This window comes from Toxorhynchites rutilus, chromosome 1 (assembly GCF_029784135.1).
Source record: "Toxorhynchites rutilus septentrionalis strain SRP chromosome 1, ASM2978413v1, whole genome shotgun sequence".
In the NCBI taxonomy this organism is placed as follows: domain Eukaryota; kingdom Metazoa; phylum Arthropoda; class Insecta; order Diptera; family Culicidae; genus Toxorhynchites; species Toxorhynchites rutilus.
Window position 1 is genome coordinate 76,189,334 of NC_073744.1, and position 18,412 is coordinate 76,207,745.

The 18,412-nt window shown below is 38.7% G+C and overlaps 1 protein-coding gene across 6 annotated transcripts in view; it reads right to left on the reverse strand.

The window, feature by feature from the left end:
* Nucleotides 1–4,043: 4,043 nt before the first annotated feature.
* Nucleotides 4,044–18,412, reverse strand: part of LOC129761348 (RUN and FYVE domain-containing protein 2) — a 51,308-nt gene continuing 36,939 nt past the window's right edge. For 4 of the 6 annotated variants that reach the window (XM_055759087.1, XM_055759074.1, XM_055759067.1 and 1 more), the window contains 7 exons: nt 15,841–16,274; nt 13,033–13,289; nt 12,713–12,971; nt 12,511–12,651; nt 11,695–11,792; nt 4,824–5,040; nt 4,044–4,760 (listed from right to left, as the gene is read on the reverse strand). In XM_055759087.1, coding sequence (XP_055615062.1) covers nt 4,356–4,760; nt 4,824–5,040; nt 11,695–11,792; nt 12,511–12,651; nt 12,713–12,971; nt 13,033–13,289; nt 15,841–16,274 — 1,811 coding nt within the window. In that variant the 3' untranslated portion in view covers nt 4,044–4,355. Of the gene's footprint in view, nt 4,761–4,823; nt 5,041–11,656; nt 12,393–12,510; nt 12,652–12,712; nt 12,972–13,032; nt 13,290–15,840; nt 16,275–18,412 lie in introns of those variants that run through there. The other 2 variants (XR_008740441.1, XM_055759079.1) reach the window with 2 other exon arrangements.

Below are 18,412 nucleotides of genomic sequence, written 5' to 3' on the forward strand. Positions count from 1 at the left end.
ACTTTCAAGTCGTTCCCTCACGTGACGGGAGCAGAGATGCCAGATGCGGAGACATTCGTTTTTAAGATAATTAACTTACACTGAATTCTTTTGACGTAGAACTACGTCTTTTATTGAGGGTGCCAAATCAGAAAACAGGTCACGTTTTTATGAAATAAAGTTGATGTTAATAACTATTTTTGCCGCGAACGGATTTTGGCGATTTACATACCTGTTCCATCCCAGCTATTACGAAGCACCTTGATAGTGTTCGTAGTAGCTGGGATGGAACAATACCAAACGAATCGGAAATTCCTTAAGATTTGTTTTATATGCTATACATTACAATCCCATAGTCTGTATCCTCAAACATTTGTTCTGTCCATTTGTGTGCTTTCCCGAACAGAACTGTCAATAACAAGCAACTTATCGACGAGCAACGAAGGGGAAATCATAAGATGTAAAGCCTCCGTGAACAAAGGAAAAGAAGAAGAACGAAAGGGAATATTTGCCTAGAGTATGAACAGTGGCTCTAGTTGAGGCAAACTTTCATTCTTCGTGAATAAATCGACTGAACAACGTCGTTGCTGGGCGAGCTAGACGGCGAGAGATCGAATGCCTTTCTCAAGGCAATGGGGGTGGAGGAGTAATATGATGAATAAAGTAAAGTTTTCCAAGGGCTTTTTTGAAGGTTAGAGACGAATGAAGTGAGCTGAGCCAAATAGTCAGCCTTTTTCCAAGCAATTAACATTGTTTGTTTTCTGTCATCAATGCATTGAACTGAGACTATGATGAAGCAGGCGTTAAGGTAGTGCACCAAAAAATTATTTGGGGAATACCAAGTTATTCAATAAGTTATATTAAGTTATTAATTTATTTGAGTTCGCGTGCCAGTCACAAAACTTCTTTCAACTAGGATTGCGCTAATCTTGATCATAATGAAGCAGTGCTACTCTTTTCGAGGTTGTTGAGATTAACAGATAGAGTTTATTTCGTTTATTCAGTCACCAAGAAAGTAAATGTCGTTCTGGAATTTTGTATGTAATTTGGTTTCGCTTGCCAGTTGCAAAACTTTCTCCACTAAGGATGACAGCTGCGCTTATCTGGGGCATGTATTGTTCTGCGAGCACAAGAATTAATCATCAAATAATTATCGTCAAATGATTCTACAATAAAAAAAAACATTTCAAGGCGACCAAACTGATATAATGGTTATTTCAAAATTTTCGTAGCATTACAAAATAATATCCGCAGTTATAAACAAGCGACTTCAATTAAACCACAGCGTAGTTCTGGAAATGTGCTACCGTGGCCGAGTGGTTAGCGTCATAACTAACATGCCGTGTGTTCGGGTTCGATTCCCGTTCTGGTCGGGGGAATTTTTCGTCAAAGAAATTTCCTCCGACTTGCACTGTGATCACGCGTATTCTAGAGCTTGCCATTCAGAATGCATTCAAGGCGTGTTATTTGGCATAGAAATCTCAACTAAGTACTAATAAAAAATGATGCAAGTAATACTACGCTGAGACGGCGAAGTTCCTCTAGGAACGTTAGTGCCATTGAAGAAGAAGAAGTTCTGGAAATATGGAAATGGAAATATTAAGAAAAGGCTCCTATCGTTAAACAGGGAATGACGCGAATCAGACACAATATTTTTTTGTTGGTTTTCTGCTCCGTTGAGGCTCAACGTGTTAAATGATGGTTCCATTCTATCAACTTCACATTTGAAAAACATTCTCGACTAGTTTTTCACCGGTTGTTTGTATTTCAAGCAATTTGTATTTCATTGGATACAGCATCAATAACACAAACGTTTACGGTTTTTTACACCATTAAAAACCTCTCTGTTAGACTACAGACGAAACCTAAATTGATGTTGACAGATGATTCAACATGTCGAAAATCTGGATTTTTAGCGTTACGTAATTTTTGCACGACGCCTTACCTCGAAAATGTGTACTTTTTCTGTGGAATAGAATTCATGAACGCATTCCCATGCAACAACTTGCACGTGACTGAGACAATGGAGTGCTGTAGTTAAAGTGCAAAGCGTTATTAATAAATCATCATTTCGAGGATATCGAAGTAATTCTTTTCTACAAATCTAGCGTATAGCGAATTCGTTTTCGAACTTGGGTTAGTTCCAAACGGACTAAAAACGGACTAAAAAACGGTTTCGGGTTCACGAATGAGGCGGTTTGCTGGTGTGCGTTATGTAGTCAGATTTGTTTATATTTATTTGCGATGACAAATGTGCAGTGTCAACGTCTGGTGGTAATATTAGTACTTGGGAGATAAATTATTTTCTATCAGATCAGATGGACCAAGTGCAGTGTAAAATTATAAAAATTTGAATGAAATTTTCTACCTCATGTTGTTTGATTACCTAACACATTCTTAACAATTTGTACGATACATTTCGTGTTTGTTCTACAAACAACTGGCCTTTTTATATAAAAATCATCATCAAACACAGTTTTCGTTGAATATGTTTTTGCAATTTCGAAAAAAAATCTCTTATTTCATCACATAGAATACATATTCGATAAGTAAAAGTAAATTTTTATTCATTATTTTTATTTGAAGAGCTTTTTCATTCCACCTGATAATCCATAATAACTTACCCTCCCAATAAAAGCACACGATGCTTAATGCCGTCTATGCGAATATACTCTTCAAGAGTTGGATTTCGATTCCAATAATACAAAAGCAAAAGCAGCAGGTTTTCCATTTTCATAGTCTTTATTTTTAGCTTTTCCAAAACAATACTCGGAACTTGACAGTTCGATATAGCTGTAATGGTGAACCCGAGTGCGATGTAATGGTAAACATCTTAGTGCGAACCCAACAGCTTTCGGGTTGAACCTAATGCGAAACTAGATTGAAACTGAGTGAATAAAAAACTTCTTGACAGCAGTTAGTTCCAACGAGTTTCAACTCGTGTGAACCTAGGTTGAAACTGAACAAAAATGAATTCACTAATAGAAAAATCACCAACAAAGTTTCTTTGCTTGACAAATACTGCGCAAGTGTTTCCTACACATCTCACTCAAATAATTCAAAACCAATCTTCAAATCACATTTGTCGTGTTGCTATCGAGGCAGCAGATCCACCAAAATTGGCCATCTGGGATCTGGCGAAAAATATGGAGAAATATGTCATAGACACTAACTTCAATGCAGCACAGAGTGTTATTCATGTTGGTAAATGAGAAACTACTTCACATGAAAATGTCCATATCCATATTCAAGTGGTTTTTATTTTTATTTTTTCTTTATTTATCATAAAATACATTCATCTGACATACATTTCAAAACAATATTCATCAAAATAGAACAAAAAATCATTGCTTAAATTTTAACCTCTGTTGAAATTTAACCTTTTTTTATACCGTGTGAAAAGATTTGAGAAAAACATCCGGCATCCCTGGTCAGTGTTACCGTATTTACGATATTTACACTCAGAAGAAAATGTGGCTACTCTAATCACACTCAGAGAAAAACTAATGCAAATTTTTTTTTTGAACATTTAATATCAATTAATCTTCAAAATAGCTCAATCCATTGATAGCGGATGATTATTTATTTTCAGTTCTTGCAACAATAGCGAAAGACAAAGAATTACGTTTCATTCATTTATTTCTGTTGAATAAAATTAGAACATTTAGAATTGCGGATGAACTGGATGGCGATGGTCCGGGAGCAATTGTCATGGTTCCCTTGGAAAATAAAAGCAGAGATTTGATCTCGTTGGAATGGTAGGAACCATAGGTACGTCCGAAAATATGCCTAGCATATACGCTATGCATGTACGTAGTAATGCATTTCATTTCGCATGGTGTTGCCTCCTGCTGGGAGTTTACTTGCACAAATACTGATAAAAACAGTACCACTTGTGGGGCACATCGATACTTCGTCAATTGCTAGATCAAGATGTCCATTGAAGGGAATACTGTTGATGTCATTTGGAGGGAATAATGTTGCGTCTACGTTATTTTGTGGAGAAAGCTACACACCGAAATGAATGTCATCAAATCATCAGTGTACAATTATATCAGTGCTGGTTACACAGCGTTTTTAAAAGTTTATTTCAGTTAAAATATACACCTGTTTCAACAGGGTAATCATCTACTATATTTCTACATATTATTCATATAACACAATATAATATCCGTTCGCCTCTACAAACTATGAACGATTTATCGGCCAAATGAGTATCGCTGATTTGTTTTAAATTTTTGTTCTTTGTCAATAAGGCATTTCGACATATTTGCACTAGAAAGTCAAACGACATAACACGTCTGTTTCAGAACAGTTTCGGTTATACGAACGGTGCAGCATTTTGCACAATATAATACACTTCACACACGGAACCACTACTTTACAGGAGTAGTACTGCTCGCCAATCTCTGCCAGCATGTATTACAAACGCGTACCGATTTTCCATTCGACTCGCCCGGTATCACAGCCTCGTGGCCTGAACAGTTAGAGCAGAAGATGTTACCGCAATGGCGACAGTGGTGCTTCCGGCGAGTAATACCAAACTCTTTACCACAACTTTTGCAATTAGATACGACCCCATCAGGCGTCCAAGAACCACCGTTGCTCGTAGAATCTGCGTTGTTCTTTCCATCACTGTTGTGATGTTGCACTTTTTCTTTCAGGTCCGAGATCTGCAGCTTGCTTACACTCAACTGCACTCCTAGCTCTTCAAGTGTTCGTTGATCTTCCTCCCACTGCTTTCGCAGTTTGATAACTTCGGATTTGGTTCGATCGCATTGCTGAAAAAAAAACATACAAGAGTGTTATTCATGATTTTTCTACATGATGCAAAAGGCGAGAACCTTCAATTCATCAGTGAGCTGCCGAACTTCACACTGGAGAGTGCTGATTTGCTCCTTATGTTTGACCTCATTCTCTTGCATCGTCGTTCGCCACTCGCGTTCGATACGAAGATCTGCCTCAGCCCGCGTTGCTCGCTGTTCGCAGGATATCACTTGGAGGGATAATGCTTGAGAGGTATCTTGGAGTGCACTGAAACTGGCACTTTCTGTGTTGAATCTATGGTCAATTGGAAATAGCTTCATTAGAATTACAATTTGGACAAGTTCGATTGATTTCTAGGTGGTCTAAATCTATCGTATGACAGGTATTAGAAAAACTACAGTTATTAACATGCATTACATTTTGATTTTGAGATGTTTGCTCTATATCATGAAATTATCGGTTTATATTTTTTGTATTCCATGATGAGGGCACCGTAATTGAAAAACATGCCAGGGTAAAGCTCATCAGCTGCTCATTAGTTCTCGGGACAGTAATTTGTTTACATAAACTTTGATGCCGCATTTCCATTACGGGATTGCATCAAATTTAGCTCTAAGAATAACATTATCTTGCAAATGTGTTGCGGTATTCGATGAATTTGGGAGGCTATGGTAATGACGATCTTCGTGAATGTCGATGGTCTTCCATCAAAAACTAGAGAAAACATCGAAGAAATTTGGGAATTTTCGATTGAACATGAAAATTGATGATCAAAGATATAGCTGAGAACGGCTCCCGGAAAATATCGCACCCGAAAACCGCTGCAACGGAAACAACCGTCCAGAGAAAATGTAAGGTCACAGGTAGGCTAGAAATATTCTGACGCGGAAAATCATGGGACGGTCTGTGATACCGTGCGCAAGTATACGAGTTATGATTTTGCGCGCCAAATGTCCAAACCAAAATAACTATTACCTATACCTATTGCGGAAATTTCTTGAGATCGTGGTGCAATAGTTTTGAATTGCAATGCATGCTATTTTCCAGAACAAAAAATAGCCGGACAAACGTAATGCGCCAGAAAAATGTATGTCGACCTTGCTAAAGGATCGTATTCTGTGTTTCGAACTATGCGGGCAATCAGTGGAACACAGGTTTGCGTGTGAGAGACCGTCGCTTCTGATGGCGGATCGGCGGTCGACTCGGATCGTATCATATTGGCGGCTTGGGCCGCTTCGATTCCTTATCCTCGTTTAAGGGGGGACCCCGGTGTGGAAGGTCGAAAAAATTATCAATATTTGTTTTTTGCATTTTTTGCGAAGCTCATGCCCTCAGAAATGTTGTTCTAAAAGGATTTTTCTATATTTGATTTCGTTGGTCAAAACAGCTTTCGTTGGTTTGTCGGTTACAGCCAAAAGTATGAGGTTTTCGATCGCGTTTTTCTCGAAACCATGTTTTTTCAGCGCGCGATATCGATATATCAGGATCTAATCGACCGATTTGGCTGAAATGTTCTATCAGCATGTAAAAATGAATGACCTAAAGCGTCACATAGCCGTTTTTTATGATAAATAGCTCATTTTAACAAACATTTTTAACAAAAATGGCCGCCATTCTTATAATTTTCAAAAACCCTTATGTAACACTTTAAGTTTTAATTTTTCGGCACGCATCAATGTACAGGGTTTTCCAACTTTAAATTCCGAAAGTAAATTGAAATAAAACACACTTAGAATTCGAATTTCGATGAAACTTTTATTTCAAATTAAAGTTTGGTTTATGCCATTATGTGTGAAATACAACATCATTCAAATGTCCACCTAGGGCTTCCTCGCACACCTTGATCCGGAACAGGTAATTTTCGATGACTTTTCGGCACATATGGGGCGGTATCTCGGTCATAACTTCACGAATGTTGTCTTTCAAATGTTCAAGAGTTTGCGGAGAGTTGGCATAGACACGGTCTTTCGCATAACCCCACAAAAAAAAGTCTAGCGGGTTCAAATCGCATGATCTGGACGGCCAATTGGCATCACCAAAACGCGAAATTATGCGTCCCTCAAATTTCGTTCGCAATATGGCCATGTTCGGTCGTGTTGTGTGGCACGTGGCGCCGTCCTGCTGAAACCACATGTCATCCGTATCCATATCTTCAATTTGTGCCAAAAAATCGGTTAACATGCGGCCATAGCGCTCACCATTCACAGTTACCGTCTCGCCGTCCTCATTTTCAAAGAAATACGGCCCGATGACTCCACCAGACCATAATGCGCACCAAACAGTGACTTTTGGCGGATGCAATGACCTCTCAACAATCACGAGTGGATTTTCTGAGCCCCATATACGGAAATTTTGGGTGTTCACATAGCCACCGAGCTCGAAATGTGGCTCATCTCTGAAGTAAATTTGATGCGAAAATTCAGCATTTTGCTGCTGTTGTTCGTTCACCCAATCGACGTATGCCCGACGCATTCCATGGTCACCACGATCTAATTTTTGTACCAGTTGGACTTTATATGGATGTAGGTGCAAGTCCAAATGCAAAATTCGCCAAAATAATGTGTTTGACAAGCCCAATTGCTGAGCACGCCGTGGAATCGAAACATTCGGGTCATCCTCCACACTGACAGCAACAGCAGCAATATTTTCGGCCGAACGCACATTACGATGATGCACAGGTTTCACAATATCCGCTACGGATCCAGTTTGTTCGAATTTACGCACTACATTAGCGATTGTGTGCTCTGTAGGCCGCCCATGACGACCAAAATCCGTCCGTAATGCTCGAAAAACATTTGCCGGTTTTTCATCATTTTTATAGTATAACTAGCTAACCCGGCAAACTTCGTCCCGCCCATTTACTTGATTAATTCTCGAGTAATGCAGAAATTTGTGTTTTATTTGTATGGCAGCCACCCCTAAGAGAGGGGGGAGGGGTATCTAACCACCATAGAAACATTCATTGCACCCTAAAGTTTCCATATGCCTAATTTGGTTTAATTTGCTTGATTAAATCTCGGGTAATGCAAAAATTTGTGTTTCATTTGTACGGCAGCCCCCTCTAAGAGAGGGGGAAGGAGTATCTTAACACCATAGAAACATTTATTGCATCCTAAAACCTCCACATGCCAAATTTGGTTTCATTTGCTTGATTAATTCTCGAGTAATGCAGAAATTTGTGTTTCATTTGTATGGCAGCCCCCCCTTTGAGTGGGGGAAGGACTGTCTAACCATCATAGAAACATTTATTGCACCCTAAAACTTTCACATGCCAACTTTGGTTTCGTTTTCTTGGTTAATTTCCGAGTAATGCAGAAATTTGTGTTTCATTTGTATGGCAGCCCCCCCCTTAGAGAGGGGGGAGGGGTCTCAAAATATCACGAAAACCTTCCCCGGCCCCAAAAACCCCTACATACCAATTTTCATGTCGATCGGTTCAGTAGTTTCCGAGTCTATAAGAATCAGACAGACAGACAGACATCACTCCATTTTTATATATATAGATAGATAGATAGATAGATTGAACAAAATTAACACGTTGTGCGATGCTAAAACGATCCATATTGTAAAATGGCAGACATTCAACTAACGATATGACGCTTTGGTTTACAGCTATGTCAAACGGTTGTCAGCGCAGGGCTGTATACTTTCGGAAGCCCGAAATGGAAAACCCTGTATAAATAGAATTTATGTAACATCCGCTATTATTAGCTATTTTAACAAGTGCTACAACTGAATAGAGCGTGGCGGAAATGTTTAGTTACTAAATCAAAATACCAAGAATAGGTGTAAACTTTCCTGGGAACATGCATATGAACTAATTGTTGGGTTTTCTTTATTTATTTGGCCAGCATTCATATGACGTCACCCCGCTGTGCAGTCGGTTCCCCAGACTTCAACTGGCAACATGCACGGGAAAACCAATCTCATAGAAAGCTTCTTTCTATTCAGATAATGTTTACTTTTCACGGGAATAAAGTATGGATTATTTAGACTTGCAAAATGTGTATGCAATTTTTGCAATACGAACTGAATTTGTAATTAGTTTCTGTGAAAAGTATTCTACAAAGAACGAAAGAAACAAAGAGCAATGTATACTGCGACAACGGGTGATATGTTTTGTACATGATGTGCCTGAATTATAAACATCGTGTTTGTTTATGATGTGAGAAACGCGTGTCATCTCTACATGGTCATATTTGAATATCGTTGGGCGTGTTTGGGATACACTAAACACTAGTGAAAAGCATGTTCATGTACAACAAAAACATTGAATTTGAGCATCGCTTACACATATGTAAGTATTTTTCGGAAGAATGCTTATAGATGCTCAAAAGTTGTTCTGAAATGTTAAGTCCATTCGGGGTACAACCGACACCTTAAGTCAGGGTAAAATCTACACTCGGTTCAGATGAAAACAGTCAAATTTAAGGTTGAATAGAGCATATCAACAAAAAAAGGCTGCCAGATAAAAATCTAATCGCTAATCGTGAAAAGCTTTTGTTTACAGTTTCAATACATTAATTCGTACGTTTTTTTTTCGAAATTCGAATTACGTATCATTTTTTGTTAAATTTTATGCTCTATAATGCCTAAACTATTTGTTACCAAAACCTCTATTCAAACCCTGTTCAAGCTAATCAGGAGAAATTATTAAGCTACTAGCTGACCCGACAAACTTCGTCCGGCCCAAAATTTATTTTTCGTTATCAGGAGGAGGAGTGTCAAACCACTTAACCCTTTCATTACGAGCGTCGTCTATAGACGACATCCGCGCGACGAGCTGTGTGTACGAGCGTCGTCTTTAGACGACATGAAATTCATACTGCTCTTCGGTAACACCAGTGCGATGTGCATACTTTTCGGCGCAGTGCTCCGTACAGGGTAGCATTTTGACGGAGCACACTGCCGTAATGAAAGGGTTAAGAAACGTTTCTTGCCTCCTAAAACCTCCACATGCCAAATTTTGTTCTGTTTGCTTGATAAGTTCTTGAGTAATGCACACATTTATGCTTAATTTGTATGGTAGCCCCCAAAGAGAGGTGGAGGAGTACAAACCCCTCAGAGAGAGGGGAAGAGTGTCTATTTACCATAGAAACGTTTCGTGTCCCCTAAAACCTTCGCACGCCAAATTTGGCTCCATTTGCTTGATTAGTTTTCGAGCTATGCAGAAATTTGTCTTTCATTTGTATGGCAGCTCCCCCTTGGAGAGGGAGATGGAGTGTCTAACCATCATAGAAACATTTATTGCACCCTTAAACTTCCATATGCCTGATTGGGTTTCATTTGCTTGATTAATTCTCGGGTAATGCAGAAATTTGTGTTTCATTTGGATGGCAACCCCCTCTTAGAGAGGAGGGTGGAGTATCTAACCACCATAGAATCATTTATTGCACCCTTAAACCTCCACATGCCAAATTTCGTTTCATTTGCTTGATTAATTCTCGAGCAATGCAAAAATTTGTGTTTCATTTGTATGGCAGCCCCCCGTAAGAGGGGGGACGAGTATCTAACCACCATAGAATCATTTATTGCGCTCAAAACACTCCACATGCTAAATTTCGTTTCATTTGCTTGATTAATTTTCGAGCAATGCAGAAATTTGTATTTCATTTGTATGGCAGCCTCCTCTTAGAGAGGAGCATGCGAAGGTTTTAGGGGACACGAAACGTTTCTATGGTGAATAGACACTCCTTCCCTCTCTCTGAGGGGGTGTGGGGGACTGTCATACAAATGAAGTATACATTTCTTCATAATTCAAGAACTAAATAAGCAAACGGAACCAAATTTGGGATGTGGAGGTTCTAGGGGGCAAGAAACATTTCTAAGGTTCGATTCCCGTTCTGGTCGGGGGAATTTTTCGTCAAAGAAATTTCCTCCGACTTGCACTGTGATCACGCGTATTCTAGAGCTTGCCACTCAGAATGCATTCAAGGCGTGTTATTTGGCATAGAAATCTCAACTAAGTACTAATAAAAATGACGCAAGTAATACTACGTTGAGACGGCGAAGTTCCTCTAAGAACGTTAGTGCCATTGAAGAAGAAGAAGAAGAGGAATTGAAAGCGTATAACACTGTAATGAAGCTCATTACGAAGACTTCATTTTTTGGTTGAACACACGTGCTGTAATGTCATGACAATGCATTGCGTTTAGACCTGGCAATAGCAAAGACTGTGTCGACGTTGCTCGTGATAGCGACTCGCAAGTGAGCATTCTTCTTCACATCGCTTCTGTTGTTGAACGCTGATGTGAATGCCGTAGATTTCCATTCAATTGTGAATGAATGAATGAGAATATTTTTAGAGCTGAAACAAGTATTGTAAAAAACAAATGAAATAAACGAAACTGTGACTATAAAAATAATCCGAACTAAAAGTTTTGACACCGGTCAGATATGCTCATTATAACTCAGTGCCGTTAACGCAAATAGGGGCTTACGTTTGAGAGACAGAAGATTTGGGAAAACAAAATAGTAGGTTTATTGCAATAATCATTGTTTGATACATACGGTTTCTCAATATATTTTTCATACAGAAACTGATTGTTATATTCCATATTCATTATGGAAAACTTGTTTATTAGAATTTCGTAATGCTTTTAAATATTCTATTGATACAATAAATACAGTGTTTACACACTCAAAGCATGGAGAAATTCAACTAGGGGCCTAGTTGACTGCGGGAATGATTGTTGGTTCTCACCAAGCAACATCATCTTCATTATTTATTTTTTTAATGATTCCTTCTAAATAAATGTGGCTCATAGAAATACAAACAAAGTAGCATCTCGCGACTAGAGTTGAACAAACATCTCGAAATCAATGTAATCATAATAACTGCTAGCGGTTAGCATTTTTCTCGGCAAAACAAAACACCAATTGGCTTGGATAATGAATGATTAGTTAATATACCACCTGCGATAGTAAAATATAATAATAACATCATACTTCTTCTCTAACTGCGCTATGGCGTTAGCCATCGATTCTCGCTGTGTTTCAATTCGCGACATTAGCTCGGTTTTGTGCTTCAGTGATGCTTCACATTCCTGTTAAGAATGGAATATGATATACGGCTTTATTTAATGTTTACAAAATTATTGATTACATCTTGTGTTGTGGTTATTAAGGGCATGAGCTAGAAATGTCTACAACTTGTTGATTATTTGATTTCGACGAAGGGAATAACTAGAAACCTAATCCTGGCATTGTGAGGAATTTATTTGTTTGTCTTCCTCTTGACTTGGAGGAAAATTTTCAACTGCTTGTTGTGGTGGTAAACTGACGGAACCGCTGTCATTCTCAGCGGGGTTTATTGCAGTCTTGGAGTTCTCCTTCGAAGCTGCGCTCGTGCGGTTCGTTGTTGATGTAGCCCCGGCAGAAGGAGATTTGCGCAGTTTGTTAGCATTGAACGGTGGAATGGTGCCAATCTTCAAGTGCGCTTTTTTACTCGGAGGTCCACTTGCACCGGCACTGTTCGGCGGAGAGAAACTATTGCCGGTGAAGGAGTTGATTGTGCTGATCTGGGAGTCCGTCATCGCATCGCTGCCTTTTTTCTCCAAATTCGAGAGAATTTTCCCAATCTGAGATGCCTTCATCTGCAGTCGGGTCACCACTTCGCCTTTCTGCGTGAGTTCTGTTTCACATTCCTAGTTTTATTTCATTAATTTTAAGTTTGATTAAGGTTGATTGTGCGATACTTCATTAAACGGTAACTTAAAAGTTTGAAACTTAAAATAAACTAACTCTAGTTTGGGATCATATTACCTGGAGTTTTCGGTACATGTCCAAATTGATGGACTTGATGTCTTCTAGTTGACGTCTGAGGGATACGATTGTGTCCTGCTTCTCGTGAATATCTTTTTCCAATAATTTCATTGCCATTTCTGTTTCCGCTTTGAGTGAGACCTGAAGGTAGACTATTATGATAGAAAAAAAATTTGTTCCGTTGATGATTTGGCGATCATACTTGTAATTCCAATTCCTTCTCTGCCTCCTGGCGCTTCTTTCGTTCCTCTGCGAGTGCTTCGGCCATTTCTGGATCGAATCGATCCAAAACATTGGTCTTATCGTCGAGTTGTTGGCCGTGCTGCGATACACGCCTCAGGGCAGCGTTCTCCGCTTGCAATGCCAACAGGCTATTCCTAGCAATGGCCAAATCTTCCTTCATCAAGGCATTCGTAGTGGTCAGCGATTCAACCTTGGCCTGCAGGTTGGCAACGGTTGCGCTGTAAAAGAAGATCATATATCTTCGAGCAATAGATTGACAGGGGGTCGAGTTTCTCTCACTTCAGGTGTCGATTTAACTCTTCAATGTAATTTTTCTGGTCGAGCACCGCAGTCATCGTTCCACTCGATGCTCCTTCAATGGCGTTGGCAGTACCGTTCCCACCATTGTTTTCGTCATCTGGACTGTTTCTGGAGCTGGACCTTAGGTACAGCGAAAAGTCTATGACGCCCTGCTGTGAGTCGAGATCCTCTTCTTTCACACACAGATTGCAGTCTATCACGTTCAATCCTACCAGAATGCCAATAACTATGATGACCTGGGGGAAAAATTGCGTTTCTAGTGCTATTGTTGTTGTCGGTAACCAAAGGATCGTCGGGTTTGGAAACGGGTTGAATCAATATAACACACACGGTGGCTCAAATAGGATATAGGAATTCGGCGTATCCAATTCGAGAAACGGAATGGTGTATTTAGAGATTTAGTACTATTCTGATTCGTATTTTGATGTGTTTCTACGCCTATTCCGGATATATGCGATTTTTTCAGAATTTTAAGTGTTGCACGGTACAAAAAACATATTTCTAAATTTTGATTTTTTTAGAATTTTGAGACGAATTACAGGTTGAATTTATATTTCATTATGTTTGTTTTTTGTTCGTGTACATGTTTTTTGATACTGGTGACCTTTTTTCAGAATATTTTGAAAACCACGCGGTACGAAAATATCTAATAAATTTTTGATATTTTTCTTTATTTTTGTTTTTTTGTAACTTTTGTAACTATTGTTTAAAATTTTCCTAAAACCTTTTATTGTATTATATTCGTGTATTCGTTAGAAGAATCCAAAACCTTATCACAAGCGTTATGAAAAGTATTGTTACAAATTAAAAAATTAGATAGTTTTTCTGTACCCCCAAAATGGTTCACTACAAGAATTATGGTTAAAAACGTAGTTTATTTTTTTGCAAGACATTCTCAATAGCTTCAAAAAGAAAATATTGATAAAATACTCATAGTGCATTTTACTATGATAAAAATACCTCCAAAAATTCAAATTTCTGGGTTGTTCCATTTTTTTAAATACGAAATTGGATAATTCTTTAAATAGATCCGATATTGATAGATTGATAGATGTTTAGTGTCATGAATTTCAATCCACGATTTAATAAATCATCGATTTCATAAAAACATGCGAACGTATTAAGATAGAAATTAAACAAGTACTGAATCTCAAAATTCGGAAAAAGGCAATATTTTATAAAAATATATTTTTTGTATCACGCAACAATGTTAAATTTCTGGAAAAAATCACACATCCCTAGACAAGGCGTAGAAACACTTTTTTTGGCTCACTTGTTTCTTGAATCATTATTAACGGAGAATTTGTATTTGTTGTTAGTTTTAAAATTCGGTTGGTTGTAGCTTCTACAAAGGAAAATTGGGAGATTTGTTAGTAAATTATTAGAGAAATGAGGCTCTGCAAACAATATGGTGGATCGATTTTCAAATAAAGAAGATGCATGGCTGATGTTAGAATTTGTAATTCCCTCAGAAACTGGTAACTGTAGTATTTTCTTATTGTAAATGGTGCTTTAAAAATATTTACAATATTTCTTATCTTATTTAGGGACTGCGGCACCGAGTAGTGAAAATGGTTCATCCCTAGGAGGAAACAACACGGAACAACACGGAGGAAACAAAATTACGAAGAATGTAAAATGTGAATTTTGAACTTTGCCCTATTGTCCCTCCCCCTTTTGGTTTTTTGGTGAAACAGAGTTGAAAAATGAACTCAGCGTATCCGAAACCTCCAGTCTACCAAAAATTGGATTTTTAGCTCAAAAATCTGAGTTTTGGCCGCCTAAATTTTCTCAGGGACCATAGTGCGTTGGCGGTGGACGGGAGTTTACCAAAGACGTCAAATAGCACAATTGAATACGTTCTCCTGGTAGTGAGTACCGCCCGCACCGCCAGACTTGTGTGAGCCATTGATGATGAGCGCCGGAGTGAACGTTTTAAATAATGGTGAAGCAAACCAGGGGTTTGGTTTTATACCGCCTTTTTGAGGTCGACTCAGGATCACTCTGATTTTTTCTCAAATAACGGGATTCCTTACACTACACTGCTTCAATATGCATGGTTGACGTAACCACCAACACAACTCAGTGATGGAAAACTATAATCATGACTGTGAAGAATTTGTAAATAATAAGCTGGCTCTATTTAATAACTATTGACGGTTAAAAGTGGGCCGGAGTGGTTTGGTGATTATTATTGTTTTAATTCATTTGGAAAAAGGTGGCGCTTACGTCAACCATGCATATTTGGGCAGTACAGGCAACACATTCAATTTATAAAGCATCTAAAAGAACATTTGACTCAGTTTCCGTACAGATCAAAGCTCTATCTTTCTATTTATTATAGCATTAAAACCACAATTGGCGTCAAAACAGTAGAATGGAGGGAGCAGGAAAAACCAAACCAAACAGTCAGCATTATGACAGAGAGGGTAGGTTCAGAATCACCGGACGGATTGGAACTACCTTCCTAAGGGAAGGTAGTTCCCTTTGGAAGGTGGTTCCAATCCGACTTGAATCCGACAAATGAATTTTTTGAAGAACTTAAGAAGAAATTTGATTTTTTGTCGTGCCGACTCCAATACTGTAAGAAGCATCTAATGGAGCTGACGGAGACGGCTGATGAGATTATTATTAGAATAAATAATAATTTGTTTCCAAAACTTCAACTCGCTAGCTTGCTCCCTGTTATAAGTTCAGATATACTGTTTGTTATCGCTTTCATGATGATGGAATGTGTTGACGTTGATTCAACCCTCCAAAGCCCCGATGATCCCCGTCCACAACTACCTCATCACTCATCATCAGCGCGTGTGGTTCGTAATACTCCGCCAGTGTGTCGTCCCGATGTTCGATCAACACCTGTAAATAGTCGGCTAGCTTTTTCTGCATCAGAGCCAGCCTCAGCCACGCCCTGGCGCGACCCATGTGTGTACGAACCGTGGGAAGATCCCGCACGGAAGAGGTAATATCTTGCGCCTCGATACAGTACCGCTCCACACTCTGTAGAATGTCCCACAGTTCCTTCTTCGGACCCAACAATCCCTTCTTGGGTCGCAGCCCATGTCTAAGTACATGCTCCAGGACGATGAAAAAATGCTGTAAAGGTAGATGGTCCGAGTCCAGCATCCGTCCGAAGCGAATCGATTGTTCCAGCAGCTCCTTCACCACCAGCTTGCAGATATTGACCAGATTGCTGCGCTCGATCGAAGCCGGGTCACGGGCTGTAAGAGAAAAAAAATAACGATTCGAAAGGTTGCGTTCAAAATCTCGCATCGAACATGGACCCAGCAGGTGTGGATTCTAGGGTGAGTAAATGACACTTGTTGCTGTCAATGTATAACAACTACATTCGTCGTCGATTTCGTAGATTATATAAGGTTTGTTGAGGTGGAATTTTGCAAGTTATTTGAAAAGTGATCAATGTAGAATTTATTGAAAGTGGTGCTATTGTGGATCAATTAGGTTTGGAGAAGCATGTTTACAGCCAAGTGACAATGTCTGGTTTGTGATATTATTTCTTCAATTCTCCAATCGAGTTCTCAACTGGGAAAGTGTGAACACCTGAGGAATCGACTTAGATCGATCTCAAATGGTGCAATGAATGATGTCCAGTTGCTACTATCATTTTATGCAATTCTTATCAAGAATATCAAGATAGTGATGTCGTTGTACCCTCGTTGTACACGTTGACTGTCAACTATGAGGTTTGGGATGTACACTTATGCATACCAGTTCGTGATATCTTAACGGTTCGCGATGATAATTTTATGTTCCCCATATATGTCTTTATCAGAGAAACAAATGTTTGGGGAAGTGAAGTTGGTATTTTTTCTTTGCTAATGGTTCCGAAATTTATCTACCACTTCAATTCATGCAACCCGTTTGAAGAATACCAATCCAGGTAACTAATGACTCCTTTCAGGACCACCATTTGGAATATTGAATCGGTTCAATTTACGAATTTCAAAAGAACTAAATTGAAAAACGGTTTTTTTCGAACAACAGTTATTTTATAAAATTTGTCACTTAAAAACTTATCACTTAAAAAATTGTTTTCAAAAAGTTTATTTAAAAGTATAGGTTTGGGCAGAGCTTTGAATTTAGTTTTGAAAAGAATATTATAAATGATAATTTTCTCAGAATTTGCATTCAAATGCGTTATATTTGTTGGAAAAAAATCGAAAATCGGTCTACGGATCGGTGGATTTAAAAGTTAAAAATTATTGAAAATGAGTATATTTTTTCTAATCAATCTCATAACATCTCATAACAAAATAAAAGCCATCCTGAGGCTTGCATATTTTATGTGAAACAATGTCTCAGTTTTCCGAAAATAATATGAACAACTAGGATCTCTCCTAGTTCGACACATCATAAGCATTGTGGCATTTGAAGTTTTCGCTTAGAAACAGGCATTTGAGGTGCCGTATGCTGTAGGACTACTCCTTTCAGTAAGGGTTCCAAGTCAGAAAACAGGTAACATTTTCATGGAACAGTTTCAACGTCAATAACTATTTTTGCTGCTAATTATTCTTGGGAACGAATGAACCGACGGATTCGAGATCTCCGTCAAAGTAGATAGAAAGAATGCACTATTTTTATAGCGCACTGTATATCAATCGTTAGTGCAATCAGTGCAGAGAACTAGCACTATATGCGTCCCATTCGACCGCTTTGGAATGACGTCATCGGTGCATGCAGAGCATGCTTTCTGGTAAAGTTTGCTAGAGTATTTTTGCACCACATGCACACATTGTTGTTATAATCGCGTGTGACCGAGTATGTGTCAACTGAGAAAAAGACCGCCAAGACCACGTGGATTGCTGGCATTGACATGAGAAAACGAATTGCGAAATATGGCCAGCCCTTGTATTGTTTTCGCGAGGGCAAGAATGAATTGCTATAAAAATGTTCCTTTTTCTTGCTTCACTACATTAGTGCGAATGAGTGCGCGAGACTGCTTCGTGTGTCGACTGTTTAAACTCTAACCTCTTACGTTAATTTCGTATTTCGTAACCATTCTCTGATGAATCAACATAACCAATCGGCCCTTTTGACCAAAACATTTTACTAAAAAGTTAATTCTAAAATTTCTCAAAGTTCTAAAATAACATACGATAGGCAAGGCGATAGGCAAGTGATATGAAAGAAAATAATTTCGCAATCGCTCGTCAACCATGCGGTCGAGTGCTGGATATATTCCGCCTCAAAAAAATTCTGAAGGTTACTATAATATTGGGTTGGGAAATAAGTTCTAGTGTTTTTATATTTCTTATTTTTACAACCATTTGTTCGCTCTTTGGCAATGGGTAAGGATAGGACTCTTTCTGCTGTACAGAACTATGGTAATTGTATTTTT